Source organism: Heloderma suspectum, chromosome 2, assembly GCF_057233095.1.
Source record: "Heloderma suspectum isolate Gila_16-S chromosome 2, 16-S_ref, whole genome shotgun sequence".
In the NCBI taxonomy this organism is placed as follows: Eukaryota; Metazoa; Chordata; class Lepidosauria; order Squamata; family Helodermatidae; genus Heloderma; species Heloderma suspectum.
The window spans coordinates 400,090,496-400,114,226 of NC_139459.1; the positions used below are offsets into that span (position 1 = coordinate 400,090,496).

General features: G+C 49.2%; 1 protein-coding gene across 10 annotated transcripts; it reads right to left on the reverse strand.

Moving 5' to 3' along the window:
• Positions 1–1,033: 1,033 nt before the first annotated feature.
• On the reverse strand, positions 1,034–14,177 carry LOC146356626 (uncharacterized). Of its 10 annotated transcripts, none has more exons than XM_084841149.1 (8): positions 13,902–14,177; positions 13,260–13,383; positions 8,862–8,975; positions 8,482–8,723; positions 8,044–8,140; positions 7,742–7,824; positions 5,881–6,007; positions 1,034–3,349 (listed from the first exon to the last, which is right to left on the reverse strand). In XM_084841149.1, the coding sequence occupies exons 3-8, from the start codon at positions 8,893–8,895 to the stop codon at positions 1,770–1,772; spliced, it is 2,163 nt and encodes a 720-aa protein (XP_084697275.1). In that variant the 5' UTR covers positions 8,896–8,975; positions 13,260–13,383; positions 13,902–14,177; the 3' UTR covers positions 1,034–1,769. The 10 variants fall into 10 exon arrangements, with proteins under 10 accessions (XP_084697275.1, XP_084697274.1, XP_084697272.1 ...); XM_084841148.1 differs by having other exon boundaries at positions 8,862–9,037; positions 13,834–14,177; XM_084841146.1 differs by having other exon boundaries at positions 8,482–8,975; positions 13,957–14,177.
• Positions 14,178–23,731: the final 9,554 nt, after the last annotated feature.

A 23,731-nucleotide genomic window follows, 5' to 3' on the forward strand; every position in this document is an offset into this window, starting at 1 on the left:
TATGTTGGTACAAACATTTTTTATAAGAAGAATATTGAAATTCAATATTATTTAGACATGTTGATTAAAAATAGAACATAAGAAGAGCCCTGCTGGATCAGACCAAGGGTCCATCTAGCCCAGCATTCTGTGCGCACAGTGGCCAACCAGCTGTCATCTGGCAACCCAGAAGCAGGGCATGAGCGCAACAGCACCCTCTCACCCATGTTCCCCAACAACTGGTGTACATAGGCCCACTGCCTCTGGTCCTGGAGGGAGCACATAGCCATCAGGAATAGGAGCCATTGATAGCCTGTTCCTCCAGGAATTTATCCAACCCCTTTTTAAAGCCATTCAAATTGGTGGCCATCACAGGAATGTGGCTGATGGAACATAAATTTAGAAACCCAAATAAACTAAATGTCTAAACAAGCCTCAAAAGAGTATACAAAGGGGATTCTGAACACATGGAATTGGGAGTTCTCTCAGAAAGAACTTACCCCAACTTTAATTTCCTGTAGAAAGTGCCTGGTAAGCTTCATGCTATCATTGAGACTGATATTATTATTGCTGTTCTTAGAAGTCTTGGCTTAAAATGACATTGAATGTATCAGGTGTTTGAGAGAGAGAGTGTGTGTGTATATGTATGTATGTATGTGCGTATGTGTGTGTGTATGTAGGTGTGTGTGTGTGTGTATATATATATATGCACACCATGTATTTAGTATTATGCCAATATTTTATAGTAAAGAAACAAAAGACAAATCTTCCCTGAGAGGGTTATTTTTGGAAACAGAAAACTCTTTATGACCTACATCTAGTGTGAAGATTTTGTCTTACCTTTAGATGGTATCTGGTTTGGGGAGAAATCTAATTATGTGTAGTTAAACAGGTAATTCAGAGTTGCTTACATATCGGTAACATAATTTCAGAAAACCTCTGAACCAGGACAGATGTCACAGCATGACCAAGAGAGCCTCAAAAATTTCTTCACAACAGCATGAGTATCTTTTTCATTTCACGTCTTTAGCCAACAACCTCAGGATCTGGTAAGTGGAAAATTATTATTAATAATAATTAATAAAAAATATTATTTTAAAATAATAAAATTATTCAGATCTACCACCCAAATTACTAACCACAAGAACATGGCAATACCGTCATTAGCTAAACTTGTTTAATAACGCAACATCACTTCGAAAGGTGGGGCGGAGAAAGAACCCCGGTCCACTGGACAGAAGAAAGTTTCAGTAAGTGTATATATTTTGGTACAAAAATAAAAATGCAGGCAAAGAATTAAGGCACTTGGGGGCAGTGCCCCGACGGCGTCATTCTGCAAACTCAAATAGTGCTAGTGGAACTCCGCCGAGTCCTTTGGTTGTGCAGACAGTTGTGCAACAGGTTGCATGAGCAACTGCATGAGCGGCGCAAGCATAATGCACAACCGTTTGTGAAAACGGAAAATAAAAGGAAGGTTACGCAGGATGGTCGACCAGTAATTTTCAGCAAGCGATGACAGGCACAAAGGCCTGTAAAGGCACAAAACATACATAATAGGTTGCAAGAGTTTACACATCCCAAGTCAAGAAATCTGGGCCCTACTCTTGTTTGTGAAGAAAGGGTGGTTGCAACCAATCAGAATTACAGTAAAGTTTGGTTTCTTACACATTTATATATGTGACACTGACAGATGCGCTTTTCACACCCCAAGAATTGAGGAAGGGAGGGGAAGGTGTCTTTCCAGTGGCAATTATCTAATGTTTATAAGGGCTGATCAAACAAGACATTTGTTACTCAATCTCAGAAATGTTATACTGTTCTTCCTCTTTGAATTCTCTGAGGGGACATAACATTGGCACACCATCCGAAGCCATTTCGACACTCCAAGACATTATCGCTTTTCCTTCCTCTCCGTGACTTCTCTGGTGTCTCTTTAGCTTACACTTATCATAAAAGCTCTTTTCACATTCCAAGCACGGATGTGGTTTTTCTCCAGAGTGGATTTTTTGATGCCTGATAAGATTTCTCCTCTGGCTAAAGCTCTTTCCACACTCCAAACACTGAAACGGTTTCTCTTCCGTGTGGACCCTTCGATGGGAAGTAAGGCTTGACCTCTGGCTGAAGCTCTTTCCGCACTCCAGGCATTCGTAGGGTTTCTCCCCTGTGTGAGTTCTTTGATGCAAAGTAAAGTTGTCACTCCGATGGAAGCTTTTTCCACACTCCAAGCATTTATAGGGTTTGTCTCTGTTGTGCATTCTTTGGTGGGAAGTAAGATATATTCTCTGACTGAAGGCCTTTCCACACTCCAGGCATTCATATGGTTTCTCCCCTGTGTGGATTCTTTGGTGTTTCAGAAGGCGTGATTTATCATAAAAGCTCTTGCTACATTCTGAGCAGTTGAAACGCTTCTCTCCTACATGGATCCTTTGATGTGACGTAAGGTTGGAGCTCCGATGGAAGCTCTTCCCACACAACAAGCATTTGTAAGGCTTCTCCCCTGTGTGGATTCCCTCATGGGAAGTAAGCTGTGAACGCCGAATGAAAGTCTTGCCACATACCAAACATTTGTGTGGCTTATCCCTTGAATGAATTAACTGATGTAGATTCAAGCCTGATTTATCACAGAAGCTCCTACTGCATACCGAGCAGTTATATGGTTTCTCCCCTGTGTGTTTTCTTAGATGGGAAGCCAGGTTTGTGCTCCTATTGAAACTCTTCCCACACTCTGAACACGTATATGGTTTCTCCCCTGTGTGAATTCTTCGATGGGAACTAAAGTGTGTACGCTCCCTGAAGCTCTTTCCACACTCCAGGCATTTATGTGGCTTCTCTCCTTTGTGTTTTCTCAGATGGGAAGCGAGGTTTGCACTCCTGCTGAAACTCTTTCCACACTCCGAACATATGTACGGTTTCTCCCCCGTGTGGATTCTTTGATGGGAGGTAAAGTGTGCACGCTCCCTGAAGCTCTTTCCGCACTCCGGGCACTGATAAGGTCTCTCTCCTGTGTGGATTCTTTGATGGGCAGTTAAGTGCGAACCCTGCCTGAAGCACTTTCCGCACTCCAGACATTTATGCTGCTTCTGACCTGTGTGGATTCTCCGGTGGACATCGAAGTGCGATTTGTGGTTGAAGATTTTCTCACACGCTGGGCAGACATACCGTTTCTTTTCTTTTCGCTTTTCTTGCTGAACTGGATTTTCATGGAAGCTATCCCCCAGCCAAGATTTATTCCTCAAAACCTCCATTTGGCTCCCGTCCAGCTCCTTTGGTCCTTCTAGATTTCTGAAGACCTGTTCCATCTGTTGGAGCTCGTTTCTCTTCGGTGATACCCCGCATGGGTTGTCAACATTGTGACTGTCCCACCCATCGCCTGATGGGAAAAAAGAGAAAAATCTGGTAAGATTTTACAGCACATCCAACTCAGTGCTGTAGGGGCGAGGTGATTCGATCATGTAACACCTATACTGGCCAGCTGCACTAGTTAACGGTGCATTTCTGAGCCCAACTCAAGGTGCTGGTTTTGACCTTTGAAGCCTTAAATGGTTTGGGACCAAGTTACTTGAAGGACTAAGCCTCGTGTGGCGCAGAGTGGTAGGCGGCAGTATTGCAATCGAAACTGTCCCCACGACCTGAGTTCGATCCTAGCAGAAGCCGGGTCTCGGGTAGCTGGCTCGGGACGATTCAGCCCTTCATCCTTCTGAGGTTGGTAAATTGAGTACCCAGCTTGCTGGGGGAAAGGTAGTCACGACTGGGGAAGGCAATGGCAAACCACCCCGCTATAGTCTGCCATGAAAACGCCAGCGCAAGCAGCGTCCCTCTAGGGGTCAGTAATGACCCGGTGCTTGCACAGGAGAAACCTTTCTTTCTTTTTTTCTTTTCTACTTGAAGGACTGCCTCACCCAGCCTGCCCACACTTTAAGATCAGAAAGAGAGGCCCTTCCCATTTGCCCAACCATGAGAACAGTCAGGTGGGTGATCACATGTGAGAGGGCCTTCTCTGCAGTGGCCCCACACCTTTGGAACAAGCTCTCATTGGAGGTCCGCCATGCTCTGCCATTGCAGACTTTTAAGAAGGCCTTGAAAACGTATTATTTTACCTTGGCCTTCTATTGATATGACTGCTACTGTTGCAGCTGTTAAACTCATTTGTTGGTTTTATTGTTGGTTTCAATTGTTGTTTAACTGTTTTTATGTATTTTATTGTTGTAAGCCACCTTGGGAGGGCTTCTGCCCTGAAAGGCGGCCAAGAAATACATTAATTAATTAATTAGTATGAGTGTGACTCTGCTTCTACACCCTTTCCAAAGAGTTAGAGCTGTTCTATGCAGTCGGTAGAATCACAAGACCATGCAATGTAAGGCTGGTATCAGAGGATTCACAGTTTATACTGTAGCTTTCTCCCTGGCATGGGTTGATTAGGCTAGCATAGGTCTGGTTCGCACATAACATTGAGCCAGGATGTGGTTTGTTGAAATCTGGCTTGTTGTTGTGTCTGTATCCCAACCCTGCAAACAAACCATGGTTTGTAAACCAGCTATAAACCACAAATAGAAACCATGGCTTGTTGTTGGCTGACAAAGTCTGGTTTGTTTAAACCATGTTGTAATCTCTGAACCCAGAACTGTGGCTTATCGCAGGCCTGTTTGCGCTGCTGCCTTGCGAGGTGCCCAGCAAGAACAGCCTGAAAATGAAACCACTCCGAAGTTTCTCATACAGGGGTGGCAGGGGCAGGGGGAGAGAAAGACACCAGAAATAGAAAACAAGGAATGGTTGGTTTGCTCATCTGCAAAATGACGTTATGTTCTAATGCAACCAACGGGGTGAATTTATTACAAGATTGTTATGGGGAATTATTAAGTGTTGAAAGATAAAGAAGAGAAATTCCCTTCTGAACAGAGAGCCTGGGAGGACAGTACTAGATACCAATTCACTGATTAAGGGAGCAATCCTATGCATGTTTAGACAGAAATAAGTCCTACAACTCCCAGCATTCTCCAGCCAGCTTGGCTGGCTGGGGAATGCTGGGAGTTGTAGGACTTATTTGTCTAAACATGCACAGGATTGTGCCCTAAATGTTGCAACCCTGAAAAGATCCCAAACTGCTTGTCCTGAGTCACACTGCTGTCTTACTTTGACCAGGAAAGCAAAGCAAAGAAAAGCAAAGCACAGAATGGTTGGAATGCCAAGCAGGCCTCAAGTGAGAAAGCAGCTTTGGTCCAGCTTGAAATGAAATGTGGGTCAGGATCACAGCCATGGGGGAGCCAGCAGTGCTTGTAGTTAAACTATGGAACTCGCTACCACAGGATGTAGTGATGGCCACCAATTTGGATGCCTTTAAAAGGGGGCTGGACAAATTCCTGGAGGAAAGGGCTATCAATGGGTACTAGTCCTGATGGCTATGAGCTACCTCCAGGACCAGAGGCAGTGAGCCTATGTAAACCAGTTGCTGGGCAACATAGGTGGGAGGGTGCTGTTGCGCTCATGCCCTGCTTGTGGGTTCTGGTTGACAGCTGGCTGGCCACTGTGTGAACAGAATGCTGGACTAGATGGACCCTTGGTCTGATCCAGCAGGGCTCTTTTGAGGTTCTTATGTTCTCCTTGGCCACACCTCAGCACAGGGAAGGAAGGCGCAACCTGGAGGGACTCTCCCTCTTGGAACACCCATCGCCATCTCGTCTCCCCCTGACAGAGGACCACCAAATAAGGACCACAGGCTTTCTACCCTGGGAAGAGAGCCCAGAATCCTGCCAGGCTGGAAGGCCGTGATGCTGAGGGGCGCCAGCTGCAACCGGGCCATGGCACCCAGATACGGACCCCCTGGCGAAGGCCTCCCTTGCAGCAAAGAACCATGAATCCAGGCCTCCCCAAACTCTTTACCCACAGTGCCAAAGGGACCCTTACCCAGAGAGGCCACGTTCCGAGAATTCTCCAGCAGGACTTCCCTGTGGAGGGATTTTTGGCCTGAATCCAGCAGAGCCCACTCCTCGTTGGTGAAATACACAGCCACCTCCTCGAAGGAGACGGGACCCTGAAAGAGGAAGAAAAACATCCCCTATTAACAGACGGGCCCAGGTAGGACGTGCGAATTCTCCTCCTTCACTCACAAGTCCCTGAAGAGGCATTCGGAACGGGATAAAGGTGCATTTCCACCCAGGAATTCAAACTCTGGATGAGAAAACAGGCCCAGCTCACAGTCTCCATCTGACGATAAACTTGTGCAAATCGTATTAGCTGTGGAGGATGACTTAATGCCGGGAACTACCTTCGAAGAGTCTCTGGAGCGTCACTTGGAGCAAAGACGCTCCCCCAGGAAGCCTATTATACTGATCTTGAAACACCTGCCATGGTTGCTAATTCATTTCAGGACCCAATTCGAAGTGCCGATGATTACCATCGAAGCTCCAAGAAAGGAACTCTAAGAAAGCACAGGACACCGGGGATTTAAACCTTCAAGGCTGTAGACGGAGCTATGACCTTGAGGGGGAGAAATACCCCTTGGCTTTCCACCCCCACCCCTGGCACTGCAGAAAGCCCTGTGGAAAGGCCACCAAATGGGTGTTTAGGGGGCAGTGGGCAGGAGAGAGGAGGTGGATCCACATGGATCTGTTCCCATCCCTGCCTATGGGGTCTGTTGAAAGTGATATATTAAAATCTACTTAGTCACATTTTTCTTTCTTTCTTTTTCCCCCCTGTGAAGGTTTGAGGCCTACAGAGGCAAGGAAAAGAAAAAAGTCAGGCCTAGAGGCCTGGGTTTTTTTTTTGAGGGGGTAACCCTGAGAAGAGTCATTTCATTTCCCCAGTTAAGTTTCATTTTCCTGAGTTAGGTTTCATTTCTCCACGTGTGTAACAGTACTACTTTTGGTTTGGGGGAAGGAGGGGATAAGAAGGGAGAGAGAGCCAATGAGAGCCAGCGGGAGACCAGAGAGCCAGGAAGACCGGAGCAGGAAGAGAAAGCAGGAAGAAGCAGCCTGGAGAAGTCTAAGTGCAGCTAGGGCAGAGGAACTTGCGTTTTTGCAAGCTTTATTTTCTCTTAATGCCTTCTGTATCACTCAGCTCTATTCTGTAAATACCTTTAGTTGTAATTTGTTTGCTCTAATTTACCAGTCAAAGGTTATGGTTAACACCCAGGTGTCTGAAGTGCTAATCACCCCCATGTCTCCAACCTAAACCCCACGTTACTGGGAAGGGGAAGTTTAAAAGAAGGAAAGTGGGACTCTTGAGGAGGCCAGAGATCTCTAAGGAGTTGCTCAGGGGGTCCAGGTCATAAGGGGAATCCTGACACCCCCTTTCTCTTTGTCAAAATTTTATAATGAAATATGAGTTAAAAAACAAACAAACAGGTCATGCTTTATTTCTTATTTATTTATTACATTTATATCCTGCCTGTTAAGCATGGCTTAGAGCAAAAACCTCTTTCTTTGTTTTCCTAATGTGATGTGTTGAAACAGATAGGATTTATGTATTATTTATTTATTTACTTATTGCATTTATAGCCCACCTTTTTTCCTCCAAGGAACCCAAGGTGGCATACACCGTCGTCTTGCTCCCCATTTTAACCTCACAAACAACAACCCTGTGAGGTGGGTTGGGCTGAGAGTCTGTGACAGGCCCAAAGTCACCCAGTGAGCTTCCATGGCCGAGTGGGGACTAGAACCCGGCTCTCCCGAGTCCCAGCCCAACACCCTCGCCACTAAACCACACTGGCTCTTTGAGCCCTGTAACAAAACAAATGGCACATATTGTCCGACGGCTTCTCCCCTACCTGAGCTAGCCACACAGCAGCTGTTTCTGCATCCCCGCAAACAGGCGACGTCTTCGTGAGCGTGGGCGGTGTCATTCCGTGGCCTGTGAGGAAGAGGGAGATGGTGAAATGAGTCACGTTTAAAGTAGTGTTAATAAACTGTTGAGGTGGCTGGAGGCAAACTCCTCTTTAGCACACACAGGGTCAGGGTGCTCTTGTACAAGCAGCTCATGGATTTGAGGCATCTGTGAAGAGAGGGAGGGACGGAGGGAGTTTGAGTTCCGCAGCAGTCAGAAACCCGGGCAGAAGGAATTCTCCCTTACCCGGTGAGGTGTCCCAAGTTGGCTCCTCCCGTGAGATCCCCCCGGAAAGCGACAAGCCAGAAGATTCACCAACCACCTCCAGGGATGCCTCCTGCTCCTGAAAGGTCAGCCAGGATCCAACACACGGGACAGGGAGAAAAGTTAGAAGGGGAAACGTTAAAGGAACGGTATGGACGCGCACCCTCTTCCCTAACTCTGCAGACCCCCGTGGCCATCATCAGGGCTGGAACGATGCTTGGGCTTCCTAAACTGCCTTGGTCGTTATCCTGAAAGGGCAGGAAAGCCGCAGATTGCCGACTGGCCACTGGAACAACCTGAATGAAGAAAGAGTGAAATCTCTCCCTAGGGTGAGTCCAAGAAAGGACTGCTAGTGGGGCAGTTAGACATGCCATAGAGCTGCACCCCCCTTGGAACTCCCAAGAGGAAATGCTCTCTCACCTGTTCCTCTTCCTGCTTCTTTTCCTCCGCCTGGCTCAGGAGGAAACCTTCTGCCAGGGCCACTGCCTGGGAACTGGTCTCCGCTCCGCATCCTCTGACCCAGCTCTCCATCTCCGGGGGCAGGATGGCCAGAAACTGCTCCAGGAGCACCAGGTCCAGCATCTGAGCTTTCGTGCGCCTTTCTGGCTTCAGCCACTGATGGCAAAGGCCATGGAGTTGGCTGCAGACCTCTCGGGGCCCCTCTGCATCGTGGTAACAGAACTCCCTGAAGTGCTGGCACTGTACATCTGAGCAGGCTGTGTCCATGCCTAGGATCTTTGGCACTGTTTTTTCCCAGAGTTCCCCACCACTCCCAGCCTGGCTGGCTTCAGGGTCTTTACCTGCTCCCTGCCCTGCTGAGCTTCGCACCTCCATTGCAGAATGGTGTGGGGAGGCTCCGGGTTCGACTCAAGACCAATGGGTCTTTCCTGGACGCAGTACGCGTTATTTGTAGCCTGTAAGCAAGCAGAGGCTTTTAGGTGCAAAACTGGATCTGTCCGGCAACCAGGAGCATCTCCTGCAGGAAAGAAAACAACCTCTTTTGTTTCTAGGGACAATCCAGGCTGTGGATCTTAACCTATAAAGCCCTTCGTGACTTGGGGGCACAGTATCTGAAGGACCACCCTCTGCCCATATGTTTCTGCCTGTGCCCTGAGATCATCATCTGAGGCCCTGCTCCGAGAGCCCCTATGCACTGAAATTCAGCGTGTGGCTACTCGTAAGCAGGGCTTTTCTGTGGTGGCCCCAAATTGTGGCATGCCCTCTTTAGAGAGGTCTGCCTGGTCCCAACTTCACTGACTTTTCAGCAACAGGCAAAGAGCTTTATATCCTCCTAGGCCTTAAGAAACATTTTTTTTAAAACTCCTGCTTGCTTTACCTTTAAAGATATGTTTAATGCTGCTTCTTTAAAACCAAAGCTTAGCGGCTCAGATATTTCTCTCTTTTACATTTTGTCTGAATTATAGCTGCTGCATCTTTCAACACAATTCTTTCAATGTCTTTTACGACTGGTTTTATTGCGTTGGTTTCTATTATGTGTGTCACCCTGGCAGCTTTGGCTACAGGGGGATTCATAAATGGAAAGAATGAATGAATGAATCTTTATTGTGTTTTTACTGCTTTTATTGCCGCATCGGTTTTGATTGTGTGTGTTAACATTGTATGCTGCCTTGGGAGGGTTCCTGCCCGGAAAGATGACCAAGAAATATTTAGATTAATTGAAGCAAGAGCCAGCCACAAACAAAAACAGTGTCGCCATGCCCTCACGCAGAAACATTCTCCCCCACTGCTGCTGACTTTAAAAAAGATTAATCTGTCCAAACAAAGACTGCTTTGTAACGCGAAAGCTCACAAACTGCATTGTCAGCACTCAACAAGTGCAATAAAGGTATTATTTCACTGCAACCTTTCCCAGCCTGGTAAATATAAGAACACAAGAAAAGCCATGCTGGATCAGACCAAGGGTCCATCTCGTCCAGCATTCTATTTATTATTACATTTATATCCCACCTTTCTTCCTCTCAAAAGGAACCCCAGGCGGTTCTCCTCCTCCTCTCCGTTTTATCCGCGCAACAACCCTGTGAGGTACAGTACTGTGCGAAAGTCTTAGGCCAGCACCAGCTGTGTTGTTTTAGCAAAGTTTTAATGACCATCCATAATTATTTTTCGGTCTCTGTATTAAGATACAAACAGAAAATACAGGAAATACGTACAGGCAAAAGCCAGTATTCAGTGTGACCCCCCTTGGCTCTAAGCACATCTTGAACTCTTTTGGGGAGACTCTCCTGACGTTTTATGAAGTAATCTTCTGGTATATTATACCAGGCTTCTTTCAGCACTTCCCAGAGCTCTTCTGTAGATGTAGGTTGTCTTTTATTTCTTTCTCTGTCCAGGTGATCCCACACTGCCTCTGTAATATTCAGGTCTGGACTCTGTGGAGGCCAGTCCATGACTGTCAGTGCTTTATCAGCTGTTTACCTCGCTAAATATGGTTTCGCTGCATTAGCAGTGTGCTTGGGATCATTATCATGCTGAAAAATGAAGCCATTCCCAATCAGGCGCCTTCCAGAAGGAATGGCATGATGAATTAAAACTGGTCTGTACTTTTCAGCATTCATGATCCCATCAGTACGGACAAGATCGCCAACACCACTGGCAGAAATGCAGGCCCAAACCAGGACAGACCCTCCACCATGTTTCACCGAAGGCCGCAAGCACTCATTCGTCCATCTCTCTCCAGCTCTTCTTCTCACATATTGTCGACGACTGGACCCCCAAATTTCAGACTTGGATTCATCACTCCATAATACTCTTTTCCACTGATCCCCATTCCAATCTTTGTGAGCTTTAGCATATCTTAGCCTTTTCACCGTGTTCCCCTTCCGCAAAAGTGGTTTCTTGGCTACTACCCTTCCACGAAGACCATTCCTGGCCAGGCGCCTGCTGTTACTCTAGCGTAAGGGGAGGTCACACTAAATACTTGCCACTTTAGCCTATGGAAGCTGTTTTTTCTGATTTTTTTTTTCTATTGTTGAATACTGCATACAAGTTTCCTGTATTTTCTGGTTGTATTCTAATGAAGAGACTGAGAAATAATTATATATGGTCATTATGCCATTGCTAAAACAACAAATCTAATGGTGGCCTAAGACTTTTGCACAGTACTGTAGGTTAGGCTGAGAGTCAGCGAATGGCCCAAAGTCACCCTGGGTTTCCCGAGTCCCAGTCCAACACTCACACCACTGTAAGAAGAGCTCTTCTGGATCAGAACAAGGGTCCATCCAGTCCAGCATTCTGTTCACACAGTGGCCAACCAGCTGTTGGCCAGGAACCCACAAGCAGGACATGACTGCAACAGCACCCTCATGCCCATGTTCCCCAGCAACTGCTGTATATAGGCTCACCGCCTCTGGTACTGGAGGGAGCACATGGCCATCAGGACTAGTAGCCATCAATAGCCTTCTCCCCCAGGAATGTATCCAACCCCCTTTTAAAGCCATCCAAATTGGTGGCCATCCCCACGTCAGAGGAAGACGCTGAGAAGCCGTGCTCAGCTGCGGGGAGACCGGCTGGTGAGAATTCAGGTCTGTCAGGCTTCGTACTCGGTTACAAGCTGGGGGGGGGGTGAGACGCAGGATGCTGATATGGCTTATCGTTGATGATGATGACGATGATTGCTGCACTTACAGCCCACCATTTTCCCCCACTCGCAAGGAGCCCAAGGTTGCATGCAGGGCAAATATAAGAACATAAGAAGAGCCGTGCTGGATCAGACAAAGGGTCCATCTCGCCCAGTGTTCTATTGGTCATTACATTTATATCCCACCTTTCTTCCTCTCGAAAGGAACCCCAGGCGGTTCTCCGCCTCCTCTCCGTTTTATCCTCACAACAACCCTGTGAGGTAGGTTAGGCGGAGAGTCAGTGACCGGCCCAAAGTCACCCAGTGAGCTTCGTGGCCGAGCGGTTCCCAGTCCAACACCCCTCCACCACACTGACTCTACTAGGAGACCCGACCTCGATGGCGGCCTTTGCTTCTCGGCTAGGGGCATCTTCTGTGGCAACGGGGCAGCAAGGGGAGGGCTGTCTCCGTCCCCTGCTGTCGCACGGATCAAAAACCGAGCCAGCAAAACAGCTTCCCCCACCTGGTGCCTTCCAGGCGTCTTGGACTGCAACTCCCACCATCCCCAGATCCTCCTTGCCAGAACGTGGATTCCTGCACTGAGCAGGGGGTTGGACTTGATGGTCTTGTAGGCCCCCGGCAACCCTCCTCTTCTGTGATCCTAGGACTCTGTGGGGATGGGGGCTTCAGGGCTATGTCTTAAGTTGCAGCATTAGCTCCAAGGGGCAGAACAGAGGCGGCTGGTGATTTTGCAAGCTAGGATGCGTCGCCAGAATCGGATGTCTGACCGCGCTCTGCATTAAACCGGGACCCAAAGGGTCTCTGTGAAAACTCCAGACTCTTTCTTCTGTATCCTGAACGGTTTGGGTCCGTTGTTGGGAAACCCAGAGACTGATCCTGGCTAAGGAACTCCGTTGCAATCGGTTCTTGGCTGATTCATATCGGGGACCGCAAAGGCCAGCGAGTCAGCGTGGTGTAGTGGCGAGGGTGTTGGACTGGGAGTCGGGAGATCCGGGTTCGAGTCCCCGCTCGGCCATGCAAGCTCACTGGGTCGGGTCTCCGTCAAGGTCGCCGTCAAGGTCAGGTCTCCTAGCTAGAGTCAGTGTGGTGGAGGGGTGTTGGACTGGGAACCACTCGGCCACGAAGCTCACTGGGTGACTTTGGGCCAGTCACAGACTCTCAGCCCAACCCACCTCACAGGGTTGTTGTTGTGAGGATAAAACGGAGGAGAAGGAGGCCTATGTACGCCGCCTGCGGCTCATTAAAGAGGAAACAAGGCGGGATAGAAATGTAATAAATGAATAAATAAATAAAGGCTCAACGCCGGGGGCTAGAATTACGGCAATAAAAGCCTCGCTGAAATCTGGGCCTCGGCGTCGAGGGGACAGGATCTCGCAACATTCGGCTGCATGGGAGCACCCTGGGTTCTAGTGTTTTGTCAGAGGGAGAAACCTGCCTCCCTGCCCACCTTCTCCACATCCGGCATAATGGCAGCTCCCAGACATGTTGGACTGCAAGCAGGGAATTCAAGAAACAAACGGCAACAACAGAAATGCGGTTTACGGAAAAGAAGAGCGAGCTAGGGCACCAGCCGCTTGGCCAAGGCAGTAAGTATAAATACCTGGGAATGACATTCCAGAAGCCAAGCAACAGCTGGAAAGCAACAGTTTTGTCAGCAAATGCATCTGGACGTGCTATCCTTCATTTTGCAGTAGGGCCCGGTGGAAAGATGCTGGCATAGAATCCTGGAATCACAGAACAGTAGGGTTGGCGGGGGCCTGCAAGACCATCGAGTCCAGCCCCCTGTTCAGTGCAGGAGCCCAATTCCTGGCAAGCAGGATCTGGGGACGGTGGGAGTTGCAGTCCAAGACGCCCGGAAGGCCCCAGGGTGGGGAAAGCCGTTTTACTGGCTCGGCTTTCGATCCGACCCGTAGGACAGCGGGGGACGAAGACAGAGCTCCCCGCTGGCTGTCGCCCCCACCCCGCGCCACCCCTGCCAGGGAGACCCTTGCCACTGGACCCCGCTGCTGACATGCCAGGGCCGAGGTCTCCCTCTTTGGCCGGGGCACCAAAAGAACCGGCCCGATGCGCAGCCGGACTTTGCAGAGCCTCAGGCAGAGAGAGCGCGAGGAAGGGTCTTTGGGGGCCAGGTGGGTGGACCCCGGGACACCGTGCACTGAGGGTCTTTGCTCTACCCCAGCGCTGTGACGCCCCAGAGACGGGCTGGGAGAAGCAGGAGCGCCGTGCGTGCACAAGGACAGACCAGGCAGCTTCTTTCCCGGGGCGCCGCTGCGCTTACGCTCCCCGCTCGCGCTTGCCTCTCCCCAGTCTCCTGCCCCCGGCGGAGGAGGGGCGGGGCGAAGCAGCTGGCGCGGTGACGTCTGCACCTTTCTCCCCAGGATCTTCTGCATGCAATGGGGTGTGCGTGTGTGTGTGTGTGTGCGTGTGTGTGTGGGGGGGGTCTTCCACTGAGCCATGCCAGCCCTCCCGCCCCACCCCAAAAGGGGGGCCACCCGCGCCCAGACCTCCCAGTGCACTCACCAGACTCCCAAATGGGGAGGAAGTGACACCTCCCAGTGGCCTCTCTAGGAAAGCAAGCGGTGGCTTTAACCCCTTCGCGCCCCGAGGGCTGGACTGCAACTCCCATCATTCCCAGCCTGCCCCGGAGAAGAGTTTTTCCTCTCTCGCTCGCTCGCTCGCTTTCTCTCCTCTGCAGGGAGGCGCATGCCGGGGAGGGAGGAAACCTTGCAAAACGTTGCAAAACCTCTGCAATATATCCGACAAAGCCCATTTGGGTGGCCTTGAAAAGCCGCCGATGGCTACTAGTCCCGATGGCTACGTGCCGCCTCCAGAACCAGAGGCAGCGAGCCTATGTACCCCGGTTGCTGGGGAACATGGGTGGGGAGGTGCTGTTGCACCCATGCCCCGCTTGTGGGGTCCCTGTGGGCAGCCGCTACTGCCGGACCAGGCGAACCCCGGGTCCGATCCAGCAGGGCTGTTCTTATGTTCCTATGCAAAAGCAAAGTGGAGAATTCCAGAATCCACGTTAGCGTAATACCTTTATTGGGCCGACTGAAAAGTGGTCCCGAATGTGCAAGCTTCGGAGATTCGCAGATCTCTTCATCCGGCAAGCAATACGGCAATGGGACCAATGACCCAGGGAGGCGGTGGGCTCTCCCACGCTGGAGGCGTTCAAGAGGAGGCTGGACAGCCACCTGTCAGGGATGCTCTGACCTGGATTCCTGCATTGAGCAGGGGGCTGGACTCGATGGCCTTGTGGGCCCCTTCCAACCCCGCTATTCTAGGATTCTATGATTCTGTGAACAGGTCTTCCAACACTATGAATCTATGTTACAATAAATGGTGGTGGGCGCATAGGGTGGCCGGGGGGAACCCAAGGTTGATGGTGAAGTCACAGCATGTTCAGGATGTGCGGCTGATCCAAAGACCCACTGCATCCACTGATTTTTAATTTTTTTTTTTTGTGGATATATTAAAGATATAAGGTGGAAGGTGCACAAGGTGGAAATGGCTTTTCACTTGCTGACGGCTGCCCGCATAGCAATAAGCTATAAATGGGAGAGAGTTAACCCTTCAGCAATTGATGACTGGTGTATGAGGGTTCGGGATGCGGGCTCGATGATGAAATTAACTAATATGATCAGAGTCAGAGAGGGATGACCAGTAAATAACTTTTTAATAGAAAAATGGAGTCTCCCTGTTTTATATTGGGACGATAAAGTTCAGGATCCAGTACAACCTTGTTTACTGTTCGGGGCAATTTAACCGGTATGAGTTTGATTATGTTCATGTTATGTTCTTTGTTGTAAGATGAGATGTTTCCCTGCCTTTATCTACTGGGGGTTTCCTCTGTAATAGCAAAATAATACATAAATCAAATCACTATTTTTTTAAAATGTGGGAATGACGCATGACAGTTTATTTCCCCCCACTCTGTCCTCCCTCTCCCCAAAAACAACGAAGAAGAGGAGCACACACCCCCCGCCCCAAGTCTTGAAACACCCTAAAGGCTAACAAGTTTATTAGGGCAGCAGCTTTCGCAGACTACACAGCATGCTTTGTCAGACGGAGGTTTTCCTCCCGCTCCGTCCATGAAAAGAGAGACGGGCTGTAGCAGGGCCTGCACCAGGCGGGAAAGGAAAGAGTAAAGCGCCGAACTCTGGGACTCTAGGCTCCTGCAGTGAAGTCCTCCAGGAGGAGACCCGCACCCCAGTTCCCTGATTCTGTTAAGCATGACTTAGAGCAAAAACCTCTTTCTTTGTTTCCTAATGTGATGTGTTGAAGCAGATGGGATTTATGTATTATTTATTTACTTACTTACTTATTGCATTTATATCCGGCCTTTTTTCCTCTTTAAGGAAAACCCAAGGCGGCGTACATAATCCTCCCCCTCTCCATTTTAGCCTCACGGCAACAACCCTGCGAGGTAGGTTGGGCTGAGAGTGTGTGGCTGGCCCAAAGTCGCCCAGTGAGCTTCCATGGCCAAGTGGGGACCAGAACCCGGTGCTCCCGGCTCCCAGTCCGATGCTCTAGCCACTACACCACGCTGGCTCTCACTGATTTGTAGCCCAGCACATCTGTAGGGCACCGGGTTGGCGAAGGGTGGGTTAAAGGAAGGGAGCCGGGCTCCTAGAAAGGCTAGAGCTAAGGCTGTGTGCATCTGGGCCTGTCTGGGGAAAGAAGCCTCTGGTCTCCAGGCTGTCTCCATCCCAGTTTGGTGGCTCTGATGAGGCTAGGGCTGCAAATGCATTCTGGGTAGGCTGACTGTACGTACCACGGGACGGTACCGTGTTTTTTCCCCCCACATTTCCCGACCGCCCCGTCGTTTTAATACAAATGTCAATTTTGTCCCGTTTTTAATTTTTTGTAAAAAACTGAACGCGTTTATCATAAGGCTCTGTGCGAATCAGTGCGTGCAGCGAAACGACTAGTGCGGCGGAAGAGGGAGGTCCATTTACTGTATCCAGCCGGTGCCGGGCTTCTTGCGCTAGCGACGATCGGACGCCGCCCCCTGGCTTGTCTGCAGCAGCGGGGAATTGGAGCGGCGAGCCAGGAGGGCGAGTCTCGCTGTTATTTCTACCATCATTCTGCCCATAGATTCTTTCTGCCCTACACTCAGTTCGATTCGGGCTTCTCGGACTCATATTTCGGTTCAACAGGCTGTTAGCTATTTTTTTATTACAGCGGGACTCTCCGGTGGGACATTGGCACATGCCGGCTTGTGACAGCAGTCGGGGTGTTCGTTCCTTTTTTCCCTTTTTCTTTTTGGTGCATGTTTATGATTTTTTGCAGTCTGGCCACTGCGGTCCTGCTTTAGAGTGTTCAGTGGGGTATGCCATGCAGATTTGTTTACTGCCCGTGATATTTTATAAGTATTTTATATTTATTGCATTTATACCCCGCCGTTTTTCCTCTTGCAAGGAACCCAAGGCAGCTTACATTATCCTCCTCCTCTCCAGTTTATCTTCACAACAACCCTGTGAGGTGGGTTGGGCTGAGAGTGTGTGACTGGCCCAAAGTCACCCAGTGAGCTTCCATGGCCGAGTGAGGACTAGAACCCGGATCTCCCAGCTCCTAGTCCAACACTTTTGCCACTACACCACACTGGCCCATACATACATACATACATACATATATATATATCTCAATCATAGAATTATAGAATAGTAGGGTTGGAAGGGGCCTACAAGGCCATCGAGTCCAACCCCCTACTCAATGCAGGCCAACCCCCTGCTCAGTGCAGGATATACATAAATATGTATATTTCTGTATACATAATATACAAAATATGTATACAAAATATACATAATGTATATTTATGAGTGTTTTTTGTGTGTATACGCAATAAATTACTGTTATTCATTTGCACCCTTCTCCATGTTCTTTTGCAGCGAGTTTAGGTTGTTTTTTTAGGTCTCTTATTGCCTGAGAGACCACAAAGGGAGCTGCAGTTGTTTTGTTATATTGTGTAGTACGCAACAGGAAGTGCAGTGCCTATCGAGAGAATATTTTCTGTCATGAACGGTATGTGGTCAAAGGAGAAATCTAGATTAAGTGTTGAGACAATGAGGGCTATGATAGTTGTAAAACAAAACTGTGTCATGGAGTGTGACAAGTTTTACGATAAGGTGTTGAAAGACCGAAATTTGCTGCGTAAGATTACTTCATTGGAGAAATATTCATGGTATTCATGAAATACAGTCTGCCTCTGTGTCTACCTAAATTTTTGTATGAGTTCTGTCACTGAAGAATAATTGATAGCTCAATATGTTCATGTAATAAAACTTTTGTTATCGTCTTAGTTTTTCATGAGTACGGAATATTACATAACCCCGTCCCGTTTTTGTCATCCCAATATCCCGTTTTTGTCTCAAGGAAATATGGTCAGCCTAATTCCGGGTTTCCGTTGGAACCAGCTCCAACGCTAAAGGAGCTATCCAAGGTGCTGCGCCTATCAGGTTCAGTACCTTGGACAGCCTCTGTAGGGTTCTGGCCGAAACCCAGAATGGATTCCCAGCCCCACCGAAATCAGAGTCACCAGTTTCCACTGCGCTGCCCCCTTCCTTCCAAGGGGATCCGGTGAGTGCAGAATGCATTGGAAGAACGGAGGCCGGGCGGAAGGGAAATGCACTGCAGCTCCGGAAAAGGGGGGCAGGGGGTAGGGGTGGAGCGTGGAACTCTCCGAGGGATCGCTGGAGTGCAAAGTGGATCTCGGTGCAGCAAATCCCCAGGGACGGGGTTGAGAGGGAGACGCAAGGCAGAAAAGTGGGGATTATTATTATTATTTTTAAGTTGCTCAGGGGACAGTGATGCTGAATGAAGATCCCAGGGATGGACGACTCGAAGCTGTTTCCTGGATGAAATTTGGAGTGGATGGAAACCGGTTTGCGTTGGCAGAGCACGAGAGGAAAAGGAGCGGGGCCGGAGGAGGAAGAGTAAGCACTCCCCTGCGCTCCAGGTTCACTGCAAAGGAGGGAGCAGCCAAAGGTGCAGCTGGGGCTGGAGCTTCGGGTGAAAGTCCAGCTCCCCACAACCTGAAGGGGGAAATGACCCCTAAAAGAACAACGGTGGGGGAAAGTAGAATCCTTTCTCATGTTTAAAAACATTATATAGTCACGGACCGGTCAGGGATGTACATGGTTATCAAATCCTAGAATAGTAGGGCTGGAAGAGGCCTATAAAACCATCGAGTCCAACCCCCTGCCCAATGCAGGAGTTACAGGTACTCTTTTTATGAATTATACTTTAAAAAAAATTTCCTCCCTTCCTCTAACAAAATGGTGCGTGTTCCCCAGTCAGCGCGCTTGGCCTCAGGGCAGCAGAAGCAAACTCCCCTGTTATTCCTGTAGCCATGAGGGTGCCGTGATTTAAGGGAGCGTAAAGTGCAAAACTGCACATGCTCAGAGGATTCCTAAAAAAAAAAAAAAAAATCAGGGCAGGCGAACAGTATTCACAAAAAATGTTTGGTCTGTCATATCAGGCATACAGAAGCATTGTTGAACCATGGCATGGCAGAGGTTGTGTGCAAAGAGCGATATTACTTGTTAATTTGGGTGTACTGAAGCCATTTCAATCCGCTTTGCCGTTTGCAGAGGAGAGGGAAAACAGAAGGGGTCTGGCAGGGGTCTGTTTGAAGGTGTATGTAGAAAGAGCTGTTAGGGCTGATGCAGGAGAAGGTATGCTAGAGAGAGACAGAGACAGAGAGAGAGAGAGAGAGACAGAGAGAGAGAGAGAGTCTAGTGCCTGTCTGAGTCTGGGTCTTTTCCTTCTTCCCTTGCAGGGAGACACTCCCGTCACTAAAATGAATCCTCCAGTGCTTCTTGCAATGCATCTTCCCCTTTTGGTGAGTACAGCATGCAGTGGTGTGCAGCTAGGTCATTTTAGTTGCTGGTCTAAATGGCCTTATGGGGTCCCCCCTTCAGATAGCCACCTGTGCTACTTCAGTGGTGAAGCAGACAACTCGCATTTCTCTTCCCCACTCCCACTGCTGTTCCAGGCTTTGCAATATTTCTATATCCCTGATACGTTAGAACAGGGGAGGGCAGCCTCTTGTCTGTGGGCTTAATCTGGCCCATAGAGGGTTGCGCACTCTCCATAGGCTCCACCCTCTGCTGGCTGGAACTCACCCAGGAAGAGTTGTTGTCTCAGCAACATGCAGAGGCCTCCTGAAGCCTTATGAAGGCTGGCAGGTCTCAACCTGCTGTTAACTCGGACCCCCTCTAAAGAACAGTCTACTTCTTAAAGAGCCATTGCCCAGTTCTGCCGCTGCTGTTGTCTGCAGTGGTGGCGGCGATGAGGACTGCATCAGAGGGGTGCCCTTTGAGTCTGAGGAGTCTGGTAAAGCCACATCCTCCGGCCTGGAAGGTCCCAGAGTACCAGAAGATGGGTTACTGGATGAAGCCTCCTCTCCTCGGGTTCCTGCTCTGAGCCAGAGAGGGGATTGAAGCTGGAGAACATGACGGGGGGCAGAGCTTCCTGTTCTGGGACTGCAAAAAAGACAGCATCAGTGATGGGATTTGCAGCGGGGAGCAACCTTGGTGAGATGTCCCCATGTTGTGCATTGCTTTCAGATTATTGAACACGGCAGTTCAGAGTTGGCTGTGAGCTGAGCGAGGGCGGAAGCAAAAGCGGGCATTTTGGGCTTGGCTGCAGCTGGACAGACTTCCTCAGCTTTGACAAGGAGAATCGCACCTGGACGGCAGATGACAGCTCAGGCCCAAGAGGAAATGCGATGCTGGCAGAGGCAGGACCCTAAGTCGTAAGAAATCCTTGGAAGAGACCTGTGTTGAGTGGCTGCAGCAGTACCGGGACTATGGGGAGAAAGTCTCTGCTGAGGAAAGGTAAAGGTAGGAAATGGAGGCAGAATGAACTTATGGAGGAACGGCTGGCAATTCTTCCTCTCCCCACTTGCGTTATTATCCCAAACAAAGGCAGCACTGATATTAGTGGGATGTGTGACAACAAGGAACCTCTGTAAACAACATCTCTCTCTCTCCCCCTGTCTCTCTCTCCCTCTCTCTTTCCTTCTCTCTCTCTCTCTCTCTCTCTCTCTCTCCCTGTCTCTCTCTCCCTCCCGGTCTCTCTCCCTCCCCCATCTCTCTCCCTCCCACTGTCTCTCCCTCTCCCCCTGTCTCTCTCTCCCCGTCTCTCCCCGTCTCTCTCTCCCTCTCTCTTTCCTTCTCTCTCTCTCTCTCTCTCTCCCTGTCTCTCTCTCCCCATCTCTCTCCCTCTCCCCCCATCTCTCTCCCTCCCCGTCTCTCTCCCTCCCCATCTCTCTCCCTCCCACTGTCTCTCCCTCTCCCCGTCTCTCTCTCCCCGTCTCTCTACATCCCCGTCTCTCCCCGTCTCTCCCCGTCTCTCTCTCCCTCTCTCTTTCCTTCTCTCTCTCTCTCTCTCCCTCTCTCCCCATCTCTCTCCCTCTCCACCATCTCTCTCCCTCCCCGTCTCTCTCCCTCCCCCATCTCTCTCCCTCTCTTTCCTTCTCTCTCTCTCTCTCTCTCTCTCCCCCTGTCTCTCTCTCCCCATCTCTCTCCCTCTCCCCCATCTCTCTCCCGCCCCATCTCTCTCCCTCCCACTGTCTCTCCCTCTCCCCCTGTCTCTCTCTCCCCGTCTCTCCCTCTCCCCCCATCTCTCCCGCCCTCTCTCTTTCCTTGTCTCTCTCTCCCCCGTCTCTCTCCCCCTGTCTCTCCCCGTCTCTCTCCCTCCCCATCTCTCTCTCTCCCCCTGTGTCTCTCTCCCCCTGTATCCCTTTCCCCCCCCTCTCTCTCTCTCACACACACACACACACACACACACACAGAGTTAAATTATATTGCTGAAATGAAGAAACCTCACGGATCACCAGGGCTGAATTTTTGTGTTAGAAGGACAGTGCGTTCTGTTCAGTTCTGGTACTCAGAACTTTAATTCAGCTGTGTGCCTCTTGGGCCTGGCTCCAGTTGGTGGATCTTGGTGTTCTAGTAAAAAGCAGAGGAGATCCCGCAAGCCTGAAGTCTGCTCACCCCAGCACTGGTGTACACAATATGGACCTAGATAAACAAATGGTCTGACTTCCTATGTCCATAAGGAAGTCTCTCTCTCTCTCTCTCTCCCCACCCCCCTACACACACATACTCCAGCTCTACAGGAGACCTCTCCACTGAGTTATGAGCCCCAAGAAGGGTGATGTGTGTGGATCCCTTTTGGCTACTCCTCCCCTGACTTAGCTTGGTTAATGAACATCATGAGCTCCCCAGCTTTAGACACATACAGGTTCCCCGTTAACAGAAGAACATCCTTTGGAGTTCCTTTCCTTTACTCCTTTTTCCCTTTCAGCCTCAGTGGTACTCATTCCAGGGGGCAATTTGGGGGTCGTGTTTGCTGCCGTCCTGCTTGTCATCATATGCATCAGTAAGTACGAACGACAAAGAGTCTTGTGGTACCTTAAAGACTAACACATTTATTTGGGCATAAACTTTTGTGGACTTCATCCCACTGTGTCAGATGCAAGGAGTGTTATGGAGAGTTGTAGGTTACAATACATGTGGTATGTGTGGGATGAGAAGAATGGTAAAGGGGGAGGTCAGAAGGAAATTGCATTCATATTATGAACAGAGGCCATTCACAGTGCTGTGGTTGCTGGTAACACAAACATTATGGCATTCGGTAAGCCCATTGAAACATGTAGTGTGATAAAAACCCTTTATCCTGATTCAAGCTTCCCATAGTAGAATTAAACCTGTTGATGAATTCTAACTCACCAGCCTCTTGCTCTAAAATACTGTAAGGGTGCAATCCTATGGCTTGTTGCTGGTAACACAAACATTCTGGCACTAGGTAAGCCCATTGAAACATGTAGTGTGATAAAAACCCTTTATCCTGATTCAAGCTTCCCACAGTAGAATTAAACCTGTTGATGAATTCTAACTCACCAGCCTCTTGCTCTAAAATACTGTAAGGGTGCAATCCTATGGCTTGTTGCTGGTAACACAAACATTCTGGAACTAGGTAAGCCCATTGAAACATGTAGTGTGATAAAAATCCTTTATCCTGATTCAAGCCTCCCATAGTAGAATTAAACCTGTTGATGCATTCTAACTCAGCAGCCTCTTGCTCTAAAAGACCGTAAGGGCGCAATCCTATGGCTTGTGCCCTTGCTGCATGGAAGCCCCCAAACTCGGAGGCTTCTGAGATTCCTATCCCCTGCAGGGCTGATGCTGGCAGGGCAGGAGGACTGGCAGAGGCAATCTTTGCCTCCCTGTCCTCCATTTCTCATTATCTTTGCAATGTCCCATGGTGTCACCAGGTTCCTGTTCTCCTTGATACAGCTGATACATCGTATCTTCTGGAGAATGTTGTAGTACTTGACAGCTTGACAGCAGAACACTTTTCAACTAATCCTTCAAAATACCCTATTTTTTCCCCACACTGCACCATTGTTAGGAAATGTCCCTTATTCCAGACACCCTCCTGTTCCATATAATAGATCTCACCATCCACCATCCACAGAATAGATCTCCGCAGAACAGTTCCTCAGATCTTCCTCTGAAGAAGATCTGCATCCTCTGTTGTGCAACTATTAGGGTAGCCAGATGCAGCAAAGAGAACAGCAGGGCTCCTGCACCTTTAATAGTTATATAGAAGAGGGAATTTCAGTAGGTAGCTTGTAATTAACGTTGCAGGAGCCCTGTCCCGTTGCGGGTTAAAACAAAATTCAGTTCCTTGGATCTTCCCCATTTCCCCCAAAACAATTCTCCAGGAAAGTATTTTTTTTTTCTCTTAAGGCACAGAATCCTACCCATGTTTCAACAGAAAAAAGTCCTACAATTCTTGGCTTTGCAATGGATCAGGAAATGGACTGCAGCAGGGAGAGAAGAAGCAGCGATTGAGAGAAAGGACTCAGGTGGGTGTGAGATCCACCACAATTCATCTGAATGGTCACCCTTTGGTGGAAAGCTCCCCCCCCCTCCATGGCCCATGGAGGGCACACTTAGAGGCATGTCTTGGGGGCTTCAATGTGCAACCTGTGTCTGCATTGCGAGTGAATGAGACACAACACTTGTCTACACTATTCCACTGACTGAGCGCTAGATC

Bases quoted from the DNA above. Each gene is read 5' to 3' on its own strand.
- LOC146356626 (XM_084841146.1), bottom strand. From the start codon at position 8,895: ATGGAGGTGCGAAGCTCAGCAGGGCAGGGAGCAGGTAAAGACCCTGAA. The intron at 8,141-8,481 runs GTGAGAGAGCAT...CTGACCTTTCAG, and splicing joins AGAAGCAGGAAGAGGAACAG to GAGCAGGAGGCATCCCTGGA. The intron at 3,350-5,880 runs GTAAGGGTCCCT...TTTTCCCATCAG, and splicing joins TCGGAACGTGGCCTCTCTGG to GCGATGGGTGGGACAGTCAC.